Consider the following 18,254-nt stretch of genomic DNA (forward strand, 5'->3'; position numbering starts at 1 on the left):
TGAATAGTATAAAAATTTCTGACCCCATTAAAATAATGATTGGATCGGACGCAAGTTGCCAGAGCATAATAGAATTTAAAATGTAATTTAATCACACTGATACCAGAAAGCCGCTCCCCATTCTCAAATTATAATTGATATTAAATTAATTGATGTACGCCAAGGCGTATCGATCGCCCATCGCTTTCCTAGATAATAAATTTATTTTGAAATCCCATTACATTAAGTTTGTCCTTTAATATTCTTCGTTACTTCTATTCAGGTTAACCCGTTTTTAACGTTATTTATTAATTGATATTTTGATGTGCTTTGTGTTGCAGAGTGGAGGTGTTATATAAAATGATGGATGGATTAACTGATGGGGCATGATGGGTGACGTCGCCGCTTATTTGTTGGTGGCGTTTGTTTTACTCGCCGAAACACAGATATTGCCGGCCCAAGAAACACAGTGTCCCAGCTTTGCGGCAAATCCCACCTGTCCTTGCTACAACTTCGAGGATGGCATCTTCCTGGAATGTCCGGCCGCCACCGCTTCCTCCCTTCACTCCGTGCTGCAAATCGTTTCTGGCCCGATACAATCCTTGAGTGTTTACGATCTGGACAAGTCGATATTAAAGCTGTCGGCAGACTTTTTCCCGGATGGAACGGTTATTAAACATTTGCAGATATCCCAGTCGAGCTTAGAGGAACTCCACGATGACAGTTTGTTGACGCTGAAACCAGAGCTTGAGTCTCTAAGTTTGGTATCTGGAAAGTTGCGGGAGATTCCGCAGAAGGCGTTCGGCGGTTTGGTGAAACTCATCGCCCTCGATCTGGAGTCGAATGAAATTAGCGATCTGCCGAGTTACAGTTTCTACGGTCTTCATTTGATCAAATTAAATATGAAAGGGAATGCCGTGCAGAAGGTATCCGAGTACGGATTCGCCGGCCTCGAGGATTCCCTCTCCGAACTGGATATGGCGGAAAATAAGCTGATATATTTTCCGATGACGGCACTCCGGAGACTCGAACGGCTCCGGCTGCTGCGGCTCGCTTGGAATGAAATCAGCACACTCCCAGACGATGGGTATTCGCGGTTGGACTCATTGTTATTCTTGGATTTGAGTTCGAACAACTTCGAAGCATTGAACGAAGATTGCTTCCGGCCAACCCCGTCCGTAAGGACCCTCTCTTTATATTACAACGTCATTGAGAGTGTGCATCCGGACGCGTTCGTCTCTCTAATACAGCTCGAGTCGCTCGATCTCAGTCACAACAAAATTGTATTCCTCGATGCGACCACATTCAACGTCAACAAAAAGCTGAAATCAATTGATCTGAGTCACAATCACGTGCACTACATAAGCGGCGTATTCGCTTACCTGCCGGATCTAAAGGAACTCTTCTTATCAGAAAACAACATACTAGAGATTCCCTCCGATGCCTTCACCGACTCATTTAACATCTCCGTGATTTACTTGCAGCAAAACGCCATAAGAAGAATCGATCCAGAAGCATTGCATACGTTAAGTAACCTTGCTCAATTGCACTTAAGCTCGAACTTCGTTCCGCACATACCGCGGCAGTTGTTCCAGGAGAACCGTAACTTAACATCGCTCAGTCTCGACAGCAATTGGATCACGGATTTGGAGCCAGGCACATTCGATAAAACAATAAGTTTAAGGGAGATTCGTCTGCATAATAACCGTTTGCAAAATGTACTTCGCGGCGTTTTCGATCCGCTCCCCGCATTGTTGGAGCTCCACTTACAAAACAACTGGATCTCAGCCATAGACACGGCCGCTTTTCGCACCCTTCAAAGCTTGCAACACGTGAACCTCCAGGGAAATATAATATCCGAGCTCGGCGACGTCTTCATGCACGAGTCGCCTTCGCTTGTCTCGATACAACTCGACTCGAATAGTATACTATCTCTGCACAACGACTCCCTTCGAGGCCAATCCAGTGTACAGATCATGTGGCTCGGGCACAACAGGTTGAAAAGTCTTGATAGAGCGTTATTCAGTGATCTTCTTTTAATACAGCGCGTTTATCTTAACAACAACAGCATTTCTTATATCGAGGACAGGGCTTTTGAGCCGATGCAGGCTCTGAAGTTTTTGGATCTGAGCATGAACAAGTTAAAACACATCGGTACTCGAACGTTCGCCGAGCTGCACGAGCTCGAGGAACTTTATTTGGCTCATAATGGATTAGAGACAATCGAGCCCCGTGCTTTAACCAACTTAAAGAAATTAAGGACCCTCGATTTATCTAATAATCGTTTGAAAGCGATACACGACGCTATGTTCCAGGAAGGCCTTCCGATTCGTTCGTTAAATCTCATGAACTGCTCAATTTCCAGTATCGAGGCGGGAGCTTTCAAGGGATTAAACAATCTCAACGATTTAAACCTGGAGAGAAACGAGCTCGTGTCGCTAGATCTCAGTAATCTCGATATACCCGGCCTGCGAACTCTAAAAGTGTCGCACAACAATTTCAGCGATATCTTCGATGAGGCCTTAAACGGACTGCCTTCTCTGCAAATGCTCTTTCTTGATGACTGTCACATACTCAGTTTGCCTGATGTGATATTTTCCAAGAACAAGAACTTATTGAGAATCGATTTGAGCCGCAACAGATTACACGAGTTAAAGTACGGCATGTTCCTCAGCTTGAATCTTTTGAAGGAATTGAAGCTGGCCGAGAATATGTTCAAGGAGCTGCCGTACACGGCGCTCCTGAATATCTCGACCCTGGAGACCCTTTCAATGGCTCACAATAGGATGGCCAGTTTAGAGGTGTCACGACTGAATGGATTGCCGAATTTAAGGGAACTCGACCTGAAGTATAATGCGATCTCTTCGCTTTCGGGCTTTGCCTCAGCCAATTTGACGCAGCTGCTGTCGGTGGATCTAAGTAGAAACATATTAGCCGGTCTTCCCGCCAACTTCTTTCATCATTCACCGCTTTTAAGGAGGATTGATCTATCCTGCAATCGCTTCAGACAAATCCCGACGTCCGCACTGTCCGAGCACACCCTCCCCGGGCTCGGATGGCTCAATTTGACGGGGAATCCCCTCGTCCGAATACACGACATTGCGTCCGCACACAGATACCCATCCCTGGAGGAAATGCACATAAGCTCCACGAACCTCACAATTGTTACCAGCAAAGACTTCGAAACATTCCCAGCCTTGTTACACGTGCATCTCGGCCAGAACCGAATTTCGCGCATTTCCCCTGGTGCGTTTGGTAGTCTACCGCATCTACTCACTTTGGATTTGGGGGTTAACGAGCTAGAACTTCTGCCGCCCGAGCGACTCCAGGGACTCAACCACTTGCGTATACTCAATTTGACGCACAACAGACTGAAAGAACTCGAGGAATTTCCGCAAGACCTGAAGTCACTTCAAGTTCTCGATCTATCATTCAATCAAATCGGTCGTATCAGCAAGGTCATGTTCCAGCACCTGGAGAATCTGGGAGAGCTATACTTGGACGGCAACTGGATTTCATCCGTCTCGAGTGACTCCTTCAAACCGCTGAAGAAACTGCGTACGCTAGATTTGAGCCGCAATTACTTGGAAAACATTCCTCTCAATGCATTCAGACCACTCGAAACACAAATACGAAGCTTGAGAACAGAAGGTGAGATTCTTATTTTTATTAAATTTACGTAAATAATATTATTTTATTAAGAAAACTTTCCACCAACTAAAATTTATTAATAATAATTTTTTTGAGTACAAAACTTTTGCCAAAATACAAAAAATAATTGCAAATTAAATGATATGATTGATTTAACCTAATTATATAAGTAAATAACAAAAATATGTTTTTTTTTTAATTTATTAAAATACTAAATGTAATTAAATTAATTATCATACATTTACAATAAATTATTCCTATTTGATACCCAATTATTGTTTCAAATTATTATCTGTTTCTGACCCTCGTCTTCTCAGCTTAATTAATTTAATTATAATCCCTTGTTATTGATCAATTGTGATGAAATAGTGAGCTTATTTGAAACCAATAAAATATAATACTGAACAATATCATCTATATAATTAATAATATTTTATTTATACGCATCTATTGTTGTTTTAATTTAATTAATTTTCATTTTTTTTTAATTAAATATTATATATTTAAAGATATTTGTTTCTTTTTAATAAAATAAAATAAATATGTTTTATGCATCAAATTACGAGATGGACTCAACCAACACACTGGAATTATTTTTACTCAATAATAACACATTAAATTTCAATTAAATACTGAAATGATTCATGTTGTAATTGTGTATTCTGAGACAGTGCAAACTACTTATTCAGTCTTGAAGACTATTGATCTAAAATTATGAAATACAGTGCTTCCTCTTGACATTAATATTGTAATTATATCATAATATTAGACAAATCTAAAGTCTTATAAAACAAATTAATATTTTTATATTCAATACAAATATATGTAAAAACACAACTTAAAATAGTTTCTCTTACAATTTCATACAATGCTAAAACAGACTATTTTTTTTTTACAAGAAATCATCTACACACACTAGTATTAAGCTTCCTAATTTACTTCTTAAAGTAATTTAAATAAAGTTTATTATCTTTCTCTTTACGATGAAACATTTACTTTTATGTATTTTTAGCCGGTTAACGTATTCCATTAAATAAATATATTTAAGACCATTATTTATTTGTACAAAAATATACTAGTTTTTGGAGCGTTTCCTTAATCCCCTTTTAGAACTTGATTGTTGCGTTTCATTCTTTGATCTATATACCTCGGCAAATTCTTTTTACTCATCCTTATATATTTTTTTGTTATTACAGAGAATCCTTTATCGTGTAGCTGCGAGTCGCAGGAGTTATGGGAATGGCTTCGGGACCACCAAAAGCTCGTCGAGCAGGCGAACACGCGCGCCCTCCGTTGCGAACATCCACCGGAATTGCGAGGCCGAATATTTCTTGAGCTGGCACCGGAACAGTTCTGCGATCAACCTCTGGTTCTACGTCTCGCCATACAAGATATACAGCCATTCTCTGTGCTCGTATCCTGGCAGAGCCGGAACCATTCCGGACTGCACGGATATCAGGTTGTCTATCATAGCATCGATGGCATTGAAGAGGTAATACTCGAAAATATGTTTTCTCCGTCTGCTTCATCCTCTTTCCTCTTCTAAGTCTAGTAGTAGTAATCCGGAATCTGGAAATAAATGTATAATATAAGAATTTTATATATTTTAATTCAATTTATGCAATTTGATTTAGTTTTTGTCAAATTCTATGAGAAAAGCTTTTTCAAACCTCAGAAAAATGTGTCAAAATTATCAACAGTATCAATGAGAAAAAAAAATTGTTAGCATGGTTATTGAAAACGTTTCTCTCATGAACTGAATATAAGGAATTTAAATATTTGAGTTAAAACTTAATTCAATTTATGCAATTTAATCGAGGTAATACTCGAAAATATGTTTTCATCGTCTGCTTCATCCTCTTTCCTCTTCTAAGTCTAGTAGTAGTAGTAATCCGGAATCTGGAAATAAATGTAATGTAATCCCCTATAATCGCAGATACGTGGCAAGATGCTGGACCGTACGATGCGCTCGACGAAATTACCACGATTATATCCGGGGACCCGGTATCTGATCTGCGTGCTGGCGCTCGGGAATTGGGCGTCGCGACGCCACGAGAGCGATTCGAAGCTGGCCAGACGCCTGGACTCCAACAATTCTGGCGATAATTGGGAAACCTTCACGGACGCCATGCTACCCCTACTCGTAGACTCGCCGACTAGCAAATGCTCTGAGGTAAAGCCCATCCGAAACCCGCCCGAACAAAACCCCCTAACACCTCACACCATTCGCTGCTACAACCGTACCGTGCGGCACTTCCCAAAACTTTTATCATAAATTAAATCTAACTAAATTCCGCTAATTAAAAATTGAACAAACTAAAAACTCGATTTAACATTCAGTCCAACTCTTAAACAAATTTGCATTATTAAAAGTGTTCGTTAATTATTTTACACGTCGCAGGCGATATTTACTTTGCTCTAATTAAAATTACATATTCTTGCTTTTTCTATTTCAATCGATTATGAACAAGTTTGCAGAAAGGATTTTACTTTTCAGATTATATAATCAGAAACTTCCTATAGTTGGGAAATAATTCAATTGAATAAAACTAATACAATTTATTTCATAGAAATTATTTCTTATTCATTTACACAAAATTACAGTTTTATTATTTTATTTATAATGCATCATATATTAATAGAAGATATATTAATTAAAATCGTATTAAATTCATTTTTACATTTCACTGTGAATCTGCTGCTATCTTTAACACTGTCCATCGATGGGGCTCACAAAGGGCCTGGCTTGACCAGGATTCGAACCGGCGGCCACGAAATCGACTTAACCATTCGGCTATTAGTCGCCCATCATTAACTTACATCAAAAAGATTTATATTATTTCAATTAAATATAATAAAGTTAAAGTAATATAAAAGTATTATTATAAAAAAAAATCTGAGAATTCAATTGCAGAAAGAATACATATTTTTTTATAAATTATATTTATATTTTTCTATTATTTATTAAATTATTTTAAAATATCTTATTATTATTACTAATTCAGGTAATTAAAAAATAACTCACTATAAAAAAACAATTTAACTTTCATTCCAAGTAATTAACATAATAAAGGTTTACGTTAATTATGTTTACAGGTTCCAGGGCAAAGTACCCCAATTAAAAAAATATATATTCATTTTTATTCTAAACAAATCTGGACAAGTTTTCAAATGTTTGTCAGTCAATATGAAGTGTGTTTTAATTAGACATGCTAGAAATACTAACAAAAAGCAATCTGTATAAAAAATAAAGCATATTTTTAAAATATATATTTTTTAATGTCTATAAATAGAGAATCAAATTAAATATCGAATTAGTATTTATTTTAAATGTTTTCAAATTAGATGTGTTATAAATATTTTGCAATTATTATTTCAAAAATAATCAAGTAAAATAATGTTAACTGCATGTACTGCAATCTTTATGCTAAAATGTGGACAAGTTGGTTAGGTTGCAAAAATGCCATAAGATATTGTCTGTTAGAAAATAATCTAAAAGGCCAATCCAGATTACTTGGAATGGGAAATTTCTCACCAAAAGAGCAAGTAGTTAAAGAATAATTCTTAAAAAAGGTTTGTAAAAAAAATGTAAATAGATGCAGTATTAGTTTTAAGTTGAGGTAATTCAATATATAAAGTAACGAATTAGTGTTTATTTCTTTTTTCAAGATTATTTTGTAAAATGGAATTGAAATTACAAATTGGAAATTGGAAATTAAAAAAAGTAATAATAAAAATAAATACAAAAAAAATACATATGATTAATTTATAATAAAAAGCAAACTATTGAATGAGTTTATAAGTATAATTGCAATATTATATATAATCTTCTGTGGGAAATTATATATTTTATCTTATTTTCTTCTTATTTTCATAAATATAAATGTATTTACTACGGACTTTTATAAAGAAAGTAAAATAATGGTTGGTTTTTATTAAATAATATTAATTTAATATGTCTTCAAAGATCCATGAGAAAAAACATTTATAATACTAATACATTTTTTTATTGGAAATTATCTTATATCTATAAGAAAAGTTTTTCCAAACATCAGAAAACTGTGTCCAAATTATTAAAAGTACTAATGAAAAAAATTGTTAACATGATTATTGAAAAAGTTTCTCTCATGAACTGAATATAAATAATTTAAATATTTGAGTTAAAACTTAATTCAATTTATGCAATTTAACTTAGTTATTGTCAAATTTTATAAGAAAAGCTTTTCTAAACATCAGAAAACTATGTTCACATTATCAACAGTTGTTGTCAAATTGTAAATACTTGTTAAATTGTTGTACTCAAATTATACATATTTTCTATGTTTTGTGTTGAACAAATGAGATAATGATGTTTTTTTCCTCAATTATTTTAGATTATTAAATAACAATAATGATTTCTTAATTTACATTTGTATGTTAAAATATGATTCGATTAAACAAAACTTTATGCGTAAATGGGGAAAATGTAATTTTCCTACATTAAATGTGTCACGTACAATTAATAAATAATAGGAACGTATAAATTATCCACGTTGCGTGTTCCAACTGCCAGTATAGGATACATCAATGTTTATAAAGCATTTTTTTATTTCACATAAATTTTAATTGTAAAATCAATAGTGCAGCTAATTGGAACGAACTTACCGTTAAAACAAAGTTCAAAATGAATTTTCTATTTGAACGTAATAATCTCTTTTAATTATATACTTGAAAAATAAAGCTGATTAGCATTTTATACGGAACAAAACTCCAACTTCTACAAGAAAATAATGCACAAGTTACGCTGCTGAGGTCTTGTTAAAACTTATAAGTTTTTTTTTCTTTTTATTGTTTTCAACTATACCTTTCTAAAGATAATATATTAAACACAGTATTAAATTTTTAATTTCTTTTATATAAATAAAAAATTTGTATGAAAATTTGCAGCAATCGACATACATTCTCATCAAAAAGCATGTTTTATCAACACACAAAATTCAGATTTTTTATTGTATTGAACATTACAAAAGTAGCGTCACTAAAACTACCGTAACTTGTTAATTAAACGTCAGATTGCCATGAAATTTTGACAGGCGTCATCTGAAAGTTGGCACTTTCTAAAAATCATATGGATTTGTCGATAGAGGTGCCATCTATATGTCATCTTACAAACTTATTGAGTGAGGTAACATATTCTGGACAGGTAATACGCAATATCACGTAGTATATTGAACGACTTCCAATACATAACTAAATTATGCAATGTGTACTAATTTAATTATAAGTTAATATAATACAGTGATATTTCATGTTATAGTTTTTTTTTATAATTCTCTTTGTTCCTAAATATTATTGTTATGAACTGATTTAATATATTTATTGGAAGTAAGTCATTGTGTCCTTTATTATTTATTCAGTTATTGGTTTAGTTATTGAAATTTTCAATGTGAAATACAAAATATCTATTTTTAAATTAAATAAATAATTTGCAAATGGCAATTAATTAATTTACTATAATATACAAAAATTAGGAAAACTAATTTATTATTATTTTTTACAGATAAAATGAATTTTTATTTGATATTTGAATACTAAATCAATTATTTTAAAATGTGGACAATTACTATGCAGTTATAATTATATGAAATGCTTATTGTTTAAATAAATAATATGATGTTTGCTTAATGAATACTTAATAGGTTTGCTTTTTATGCAAATCCCAAAATAAATTAAAAAATAGTTTTAATTACGACCTGCGAAAAATGAGGTTCTATTTTTTTTCACATGAATCATATACGAAAAATTATATTATTTTTTCCGTTTTTCAGTAATTTAAATTTTTATATCGACAAACATTTGAACATTTTTTCAAAAACTAAAATTAAAAGTTTGGGAATTATATATGACTATAATAATTGCTTGTTTTATGTAAAACTTACCTAAAAGTATCATTATTTTGTCCCTTGTATATTATTTCATTAAACTTGAATTATTAAAAATAAACTTACTAATCAGAATTTAATACGGAGGTCAATTTTAGTTAATAAGATTTTTATTTTTATTATTTTACCTCTCAGTAATTAGCATTTCGTGTTTGGTTTTCAATTAAAAAAATTTAAATCTGAATAAATAAAAGCTTTAATGTGTAAAAAGAATATTAGCAGCGAAGCGCAGAGTAAACGTGAAAAACGCCTGTGGCAGCCTTTTATCCATAAATATAAGATTTAAATTTATTACGATTTGAAAACAGTTCTCTCCTTGAATTCGTTTTGCTCCTCCTCACTTCCATTACCATTTTAATATTTTTTTTTTCATTCTCCATCTCGTTGTATGATTTAAAAGTTTAGCCAGCCAAGTCACGAAATATACTGCTCAATGTTTAATTTCCAATCTAGGTGAGCACATTGGGGGCCCCGGATAGCATACACGGAGAGTTAGGAAGCATGCCTGAGCACGGTCGTGGAATACAATCGATATTGACTAGGCGTTTAGGCCTGATCATCGGATGCTGCATGGGATTCCTGGTCTTCATAATTCTGGTTACCGTCCTAGGATATCTGAAGATCAAGAAGCAGAGGGCAGCCATCAAGAGGGACCAGCAGGCCATTCCACCGGAGTACCTATCCTACAGGCATTTCTCCATCCAAAGCGGCGAAGCCGGAAGAGAAGCTGGTGGTCATCCGCATTTCATTACCAGCATGAACGCAACAACCCTTAACTAACAACCGAATTTTGGACAGTGTATTTAATCATATCAGTGTTAAAACGAGCGAGAAAAAAAGAGTTAAACTAATAATAATATTGTTAATACTAAGCGAGAGAAAAGAGAAAAAAAACACTAATTGTGATATTTAAGAAAAAAATAATAATAAATTGGAATTAAAATAATAATCATTATAATGAAATCTAACAAATTTGCGGTTTATCTAAATGTAATTCTAGTCAGGAATATGTAAAGATGAAAAAAAAATAAGCGTAAATCCAGTAGAAACCGAATTTTCTTTCCATTGTGCCGCGATTTAACGCTCGAAATGTCGAGTGATTAAGTGTACATATTTGTAATTCCCGATAAAAAAAAAGACATTATTTCGCCCCGTGAAGTACTCCATTCCAAGTATTTAACTTTGCAAATGTATGCAGCGCGTTGTTTGATAATTAACACAAAGAACATACTAATAATTGTAACTAACAAACAAAGGTAAATACACAAACAAACAGAAAAATAGCAGTATTTTCATCAACAACAATACAAAAAACAACTGAAAAAAACAAATTAGGTGAATGAATGCGACCGATTTGAAACTGTCATTTTCCCCTACAAGCATTTATAAAAGGACATACAATGAGAAAAAAAATCAACACGTAATAATAATTCATAGTAGAAACGTGACATTTGCTAATAACGATTCAAATAATTGGTTTTCTTTTTGAAAGCCTGCATTTCCTATAAAATAAAACGCCTCTCCATCCCTCTAGGACATTAATTGAATTGTAAATAACTCTAGCAACAAAAGTTTCTGTAACGGAACGTGAATTTTAGATAATCATATATATTTTTTTGTCTTCTGTTTCGTTCTTAAGGTATTATTATACAATTTTTTCATTCTTTTGGTGACCGTTTACTCATTTTTTAAGATATTATTTTTATTGTTAAATTGTACTATAGTTGCATATATAAGAACTAAAAAGGAGAATAAATATTACATTGAAAAGATACATAGATTTTAACAGGAAGCGAAAAATAAAGGAAAGTATGAGAATTTGTCGTTGTTTTACTTGGCGAATTCCCCCTTCTTACAGTCCCCTTCTATACAGCTACCGCTGCGACGGCATTGATTAAAGGTAAGTTAGTGTTCCAAGTCCTAACCGGATTTCAGGTTGTTACTAGTTGAAGACGCAGATTTCATGCATGAATATTTATGCATTCTCTTAAAGCAACACACGGTATATGGCAAAACTTCCATAATGCAGTTCCATCTCAAAATTCTTGCTAAGTGACATTTTAGTAAAAGCTCTCAAATTTCTTCGAAATCATATCTGATTAATTATTTAGTTCTCATCTCATTTTATACAAAATATTTTATTATTATAGAATGTTAATACAATACATTTGATTCTAAATATTAATATAATGTATTCCGAAAAAATAGAGACTTGACTATATAATAATAAAATAAAAATGATAATAAAAAAATACTGTGCTAATTTTTTTAGATTTTTTTTTGTTATTTTCTAAGCAAATTTGAAAGTACTATTATGTATTGCTGTACTATAATTCTTCCAAATTTCTATTTTATAAAGTTATACAATTGGTTGTTATTAGGGTTTATACAAATTTCGAATTTTCACAAAAAAAAGTAGAAGGAATGTAGAAAGGATTTTTATAATTAATTTCCAATTTATAAAACTCTGTCACTTGCTACCAAGGAAGTTTAATAGTCTTTAGAGCATTCTACATTTTTCGTTCTGTTGTTCTGTCGTTCTCATATACTAAAAATTATTTTTTTAGTATCTTTCAGCATCACTTTTTGAAGCCAGTAGTGGAAATCGGCTTCGACCACTCGTTTTGTGGATTTTGCAAATATAGGTAAAGTGTTATCAATTCCGTTTGTCTTCTCTCTTTAATGCGTGTCTCTAACGCATGAAATATCTTAGAACTTATTTCAGTCTTCATTTTTTAAATTTAGGTAATAGAAATTGAAATATGCCTTCACTTGTTAATAAATTCGCATCTTCTCATCCTAAAGATTCAGCTGCTAAACGTATTGGTCCTAAAACTTTTTTTAATTGTAAAAATCTTGTTTTTGAATTACACGTATTTCGAAAACCGGGTTTTGAATACCCTAGTTGTTATTAGCTTTGTTGAATTTCTGAAAATAGTTTTGAAAACAAATTAATAAAACTAAAAAATAAACTGATATTTTATTATTTTAGCAAATAAAGTTTTAATTTTATTAGATTAATAATTAGGAAACAATTCAGTCAATCTCAACAAATGTATATTTTTGTCATGCCTGAACATTTGATATATTTTTTTACTGATTTCATAATTAATTGCATGAAACATCGCAAATATAATCACAACTTACTTAATTTGTTTTATAAACGTGTATTTTCATTCTATGTTATTATAAGTTTTCTATGCATTAAATGTCACTAAAGGTATGCAAAAGAAAAAAGAAACATCTTTTAATTATTATTTTTTATTGTTTGAATTAATTAATTCCCATTCATGGTTCATTGTAGAATTACTTATACATGAAATATAATAAGTTTGATCTTAAGGACGAAAATCGTTTTTCATGGAAACTTTTTATTACAAAATAATATTCAGTGATATTATAAGACAAAAATCGGAAATATTTCTACTTTTATTACAGTAAGTTAAATCTATTAAAATAAAATAAAATATATAGACACCAAATGGAAAGCATAGTCACACATCACGTCAACTTTCTTAGAATAAGTTCAAACAAAGATTTTATTCAAGAAACATATAATAAATTATTGAGTAATTCTCTATTCTACAAATTCATGAAATATTGGAAAATTAAGTAGGCAAAATCCGCACAAATAGATTATTATTTGGTACTCATTCATAGTATGTTTTTTAAATGACAAATTTCTGATTTGAAGCTGAATCTAGTGAAAATATACACTACATTTATTTTTATAATACATATTTTAAAACTCGAAAATTATTAAAAATATAAAAATAACGTAAATTCATTAAAAGGTGAGAAAACAATATCTGAATAAATTACTTCATTTTTTTAAATTAAAAATGAAATTCCGGGTGGAATATACTATTATCAATATTTATAAATAACAAAATATTATACTTTATTATTTATGTAAATATGTTTAAATTTGTTTAAAATATGTTTTAATAATAGATAGTATTAACAATAATATATTTAAAACATATTTTTCATTTACAAAATTTTTCCTATCATTCATATTCAATAGATTTTGAAATATTTTTTTAGCTAATTTAAGTTGTAGCACATTCTAAATAAAAAAAACTTATAATGCTCAAAGATAAATTTACTGTTTTAAACATATTATTTATATATTTTAATACAGCACATTTTAATATTCGCTAAATCTGTAAATATTTCATTTCTATAAAAATTCTCAACTATAGCACATTTTTTTAAATAGTTTGTTATCAAAAAAAAAATTTAAAATAAATTTATTTAAATATTCCGATTTACATTTTTCGAAGCATATTTTAATATCATTTATTACAAAATCGCGTGAGCTATATTTATATCAAAAGTTTTAAAACATTCAACAAAATGTTTATCCGCTATTGCAATAACGTGTAAGTAATAATAACAGATGTAATTATTATAAAAGAAACTGAAAAAATAGCATACTTTAGCATTAATGTACTTACACATGTTATAAATTAAATGAGATATGCTATTAAATTGATAAAATTTTGTATACATTTTGTAGTTATTTTAATTATTATAAAAATCAAGACAATATTCTTTTTATGTCATAAACAATATTTATATTTTATTTGTAATTAAAATATATGCTAGAGAGTAAAAATCAAATGTTTATTTTGAACGAATATTTATAAAAAAATATATATAATAGGAAAACATTAAATGAAATTGAATGTAAAACTTTTGTACGCGTATTTTTTATTGTAAAAATAATTGTTATTTTTCAACTTATATTACCAGTTGCTATATGGTAATAAAAGAAAGATTAAAATTAAGTTGTATTGATTTTAAGTAAAGAGATTTTATACTTAAAAACTTAATTGATAGAAACATGGATGTATTAAGAAACAATGAAGGTATTTATTATCCATATTTTGATAAGTTTCGTCCGTTATTGAAACCAGAAGAAGAGGCTATTGTTAATACAGGAACAATGAAGAAAAAGTCTAGATTTTGTGGAAGGAATTTCCTGAAACCTCCATGTATAGAACCAATAACCCCTCCAACGCCTGACAAAGAAAGCATTAGCTATTTCGGTAATTCGAGACAAATTGTCCCGTTTACGCCAAATTCAATGATTACCAGTACACCGGAGAAAAATGGAAACGAGTTAAGGAGTCCTTCGTCTTCAGCTTATTATATAGAATTAAAGTATAACGAGAGTGACCCAAATGTGTACAATATTCCTAATAGCCAAAGATCATTTGGCACGTTTAAGCTAGATTCCATATCAACCAGTACATCGAAGTACGAAGGAAACGGACTATGGACTCCTACAAAGCACATAGAATCAAAGGATACCGAGAGTAGTCAAAATATTTATAATACTCCTAAAAGATATGTTCCTAAACGTCGGCGGCGTCTAAATTTCGATAAACCTGCGTTTGACCTGGAGGAATAACAACATAGAAGCTATTTTTTGTTATCAAACCTGAAAGAAATTGATTGCGATTGAATAACTGTAAAAGAAGAGGAATCAGGTGAATGAAAAGAAAATTATGGAAAAAAATAGTAAAATTTTCATTTAAAACTTGAAAAAAAATGTTATTTAAAGAATGAAATCAATGAGGTTATTGAAATTATGAAAATTGTTAAAAAATATTCAATCATAAAAAAAAAATCACTCTATGTCATCATTTAAATTTTGAAAAATAACTACAATATTTATGTTGATGATTATTAACGTATTTATTGATTTTACCAATTTGTCTTTATTGTGTTAATCGTCTTATATGGTACTTTGTCGATGTTATAATAAAAATGACTGGTTAATTTTTATTCTTGTTTCATTTATCAAGCCATTTAAATCTCCCAATTTTATTTTGATTTGATTCACCATAATTATAATAATAACCTTTATTTCAAACAAACATAAAATTACATAATTCAAGGAACTGTAGCCAAAACTTGGGCCAAACGTCTAACGAACGAAAACTTTTTGCCGTTGATTTATGTTTCTTTCGATAATCTGGCCAATAAATTATTATTATTATTATTTTCTACATACATAATTATATGTGAAAAAGGGTTATAAGTAAGGCAAACGTTTTTTTTATAATATTATATATTTTATATAAATTATTTTTAATTAGAAAACTTGCAAAAACAGTTTGCAAGATATTTTTAAGGTGAAAATTAATTAAAATTCATAGAATAACAAGATCAACAGACAATAATTGCATTTTTTTCAGTTATGCCATAATAGTTAATAATAGGATCACAATTGTGGCGAATAATATTTAATATTAATAAATCTTACAAATTACATATACATCATACCGATATAATCATAATAGGATGGCTAATAGCCGAATAGTTAAGTCGCCACGAGCTATTGGGCGCAGGTTCAATTCCTGGTCAAGCCAGGCCCTTTGCGAGCACTCTCGGTGCTTGCAGCAATAGGGACATTGTTCATCATAGATGTGAAAATGAATGAGGTTCAGCATATAGACCTTCAGCCAAGTCGATGGACAATGACAGTGTTAAGGATAGCAGCAGATTCACAGTTAAAGGAAATAGTGCAATCACAGAGCATCAATATACTACTGAAGTTAAACTACAAGACGACAGCCAACATACAAACTAAAAATTTAAAAAAAATCATCATAACGGTAACTATCCGCTGAGAAAGATTACCTACCTAATGTCAACCGCAATCTTAAATTTACTCAATGTTCACATTGATGAACGGATTGTGAATAACATTACACGACATAAAAAAATAAAACAATCATAATAAGTGATAAGTAAAATTTTTTGAATAATCAAGTTTTTTTTTTAATTAATAATAATATAGAGACACAATGATACATTCTTCTGGACACGGCAAATTCCCCAAGAGGGATAGACAGCTATTCTTCCTTCATGATGATATACCCGGCAGTTCCTTGAATCAGACACTAAGGTGATTCCAGCTCTAGCTCCAGCAATTCTGCACGATTTTCAGCATTCTTATCGGCTTGTGTATTCTGCAGCCCGTAAGGTCTTTAAGCAGCTCGCTCGTCTTCTTGTTAAGTGGCCTTATCGTGATATTATGTATACTCAGGATTGGTTTATTAGGTCTATTGAATATTTGAAGGACGATGATCCTCAAAGTTATATGGAAGCGATGACGTACATCGCTGGACCGGATCTTAAATTAAAATATCTAAAAAAGGTATACAGATAATAATATTTTTTTTAATTATGATTATAAAAATACGTTTTAATTATATATTTTCATTATATCTGGATATATTTTATAAATAAATTAAAGGGGTTTTGATAATACACTGACTTTTCAATTTAATTTCACGTTTCAGTCAATCACTCCATAAGCATATATACTAATTATTTAATGAAAAGTACCTTTTTAAGATAACATTATGCTTTTTAATTATGCCTACTTTTTGTTACATCCCTAGGCATTTCCTCATAATAATAATACACTTTGCCAACAAACATATATACTCATAAACTATTTCGACTTTCTTCATCAAATATCAAATCAATTTAATAAATGGAAGACATTTTTCTAGCCTTGCACTTTTTCTCAATATTAAATAGAAATTATTGTAAATTTTCCTTAAAATTCGATTTTCGTTATTTCCATTTCGAATAATATAATTCAAAAATGTCAATAAAAATAGAAATAAATCAACGAAATCGAAATAAATGTTCAATGTTATTTTTGTATAGTTTTTTTTTTAAATTTTAAATTGAGAAATATTTTTAGTCTCCAACTTATCACTCTATTTTTTTTACCTAAAATATAGAATAAATATTAATATTATTTTCGTATCATCGTATTCATACATACTATTCATGTGTTACAATAACTAGCTATAGTTAGCTTTAAATTATGTGTGTGTTTCTGTTTATAATTAAAATAATTTAATGAAATCAAAAATGTGTTTACGTACTATATAAATTAATCGTTTATTAACACAAATATTTTGTAAAACAACAGATCAAAAAAAATGTTAGATTTACTACAAGTTACACACAAAGATATAGAAATGATATAAAGTGATATAATAAACATATTTATAAAGAAAATATTACCAAAATATATATGCAATAAGTGTTTAAATATCTGCATTCAAAAAATTTACAAGAATAAACCAAAAATACAAAATAAAGATATTTAGATTGTAATAGAACGAAACTTTACTTCATATGTAAGAGAAAAAAGAAAAAAGAGTTATAACAATTTGAATTTGGAATAAATAATTTCAGAAAATTTTCCTTTGATAGCTTTCTTGACATAAAAGGAATATTTTATTGCTTTGCAAATATATATATATCTCTAATATAATTTATTCTTTGTAACCTAATCTATAAGTTTTACTGACTACTCTGCAAATATTTATTTAAAGAAAATACTTGTAAAATGGATGAACGAAGTGGCAGCGATGACTCTAATGAAATAACCTCGTATTATGATAATAATGTAAGCGACTGCCCTACAAATACCTTGTTTGAAGTAAGACCTTTTGTGCCTCGGAACATAGCTCCACCACCACCACCTGAAATAAATCACGAAAGAGCGACTGTAATACTAGAAACACCTGACGGTAATTTTCGACCTTTAACATTAACAATTGGAGACAATGCTACGTCATCAGCATCGAAATCTGCCCCTCCATCACCAATAGTACGACCAAAACCCATAAAGCCACATATCCCAGAACATCTAAATGTCCA

At 30.7% G+C, this 18,254-nt stretch overlaps 1 protein-coding gene across 1 annotated transcript; it reads left to right on the plus strand.

Moving 5' to 3' along the window:
• Positions 1–323: 323 nt before the first annotated feature.
• LOC108562518 (toll-like receptor Tollo) lies at positions 324–10,447 on the plus strand. Its single transcript, XM_017920889.1, has 4 exons — positions 324–3,630; positions 4,827–5,122; positions 5,567–5,803; positions 10,005–10,447. Exons 1-4 carry the CDS (start codon positions 366–368, stop codon positions 10,329–10,331), a joined length of 4,125 nt encoding a protein of 1,374 aa, XP_017776378.1. The 5' UTR covers positions 324–365; the 3' UTR covers positions 10,332–10,447.
• The last annotated feature ends 7,807 nt before the right edge of the window (positions 10,448–18,254 follow it).

Source organism: Nicrophorus vespilloides, unplaced genomic scaffold (genome assembly GCF_001412225.1).
Source record: "Nicrophorus vespilloides isolate i.1.1-1 unplaced genomic scaffold, Nicve_v1.0, whole genome shotgun sequence".
Classification (NCBI taxonomy): domain Eukaryota; kingdom Metazoa; phylum Arthropoda; class Insecta; order Coleoptera; family Silphidae; genus Nicrophorus; species Nicrophorus vespilloides.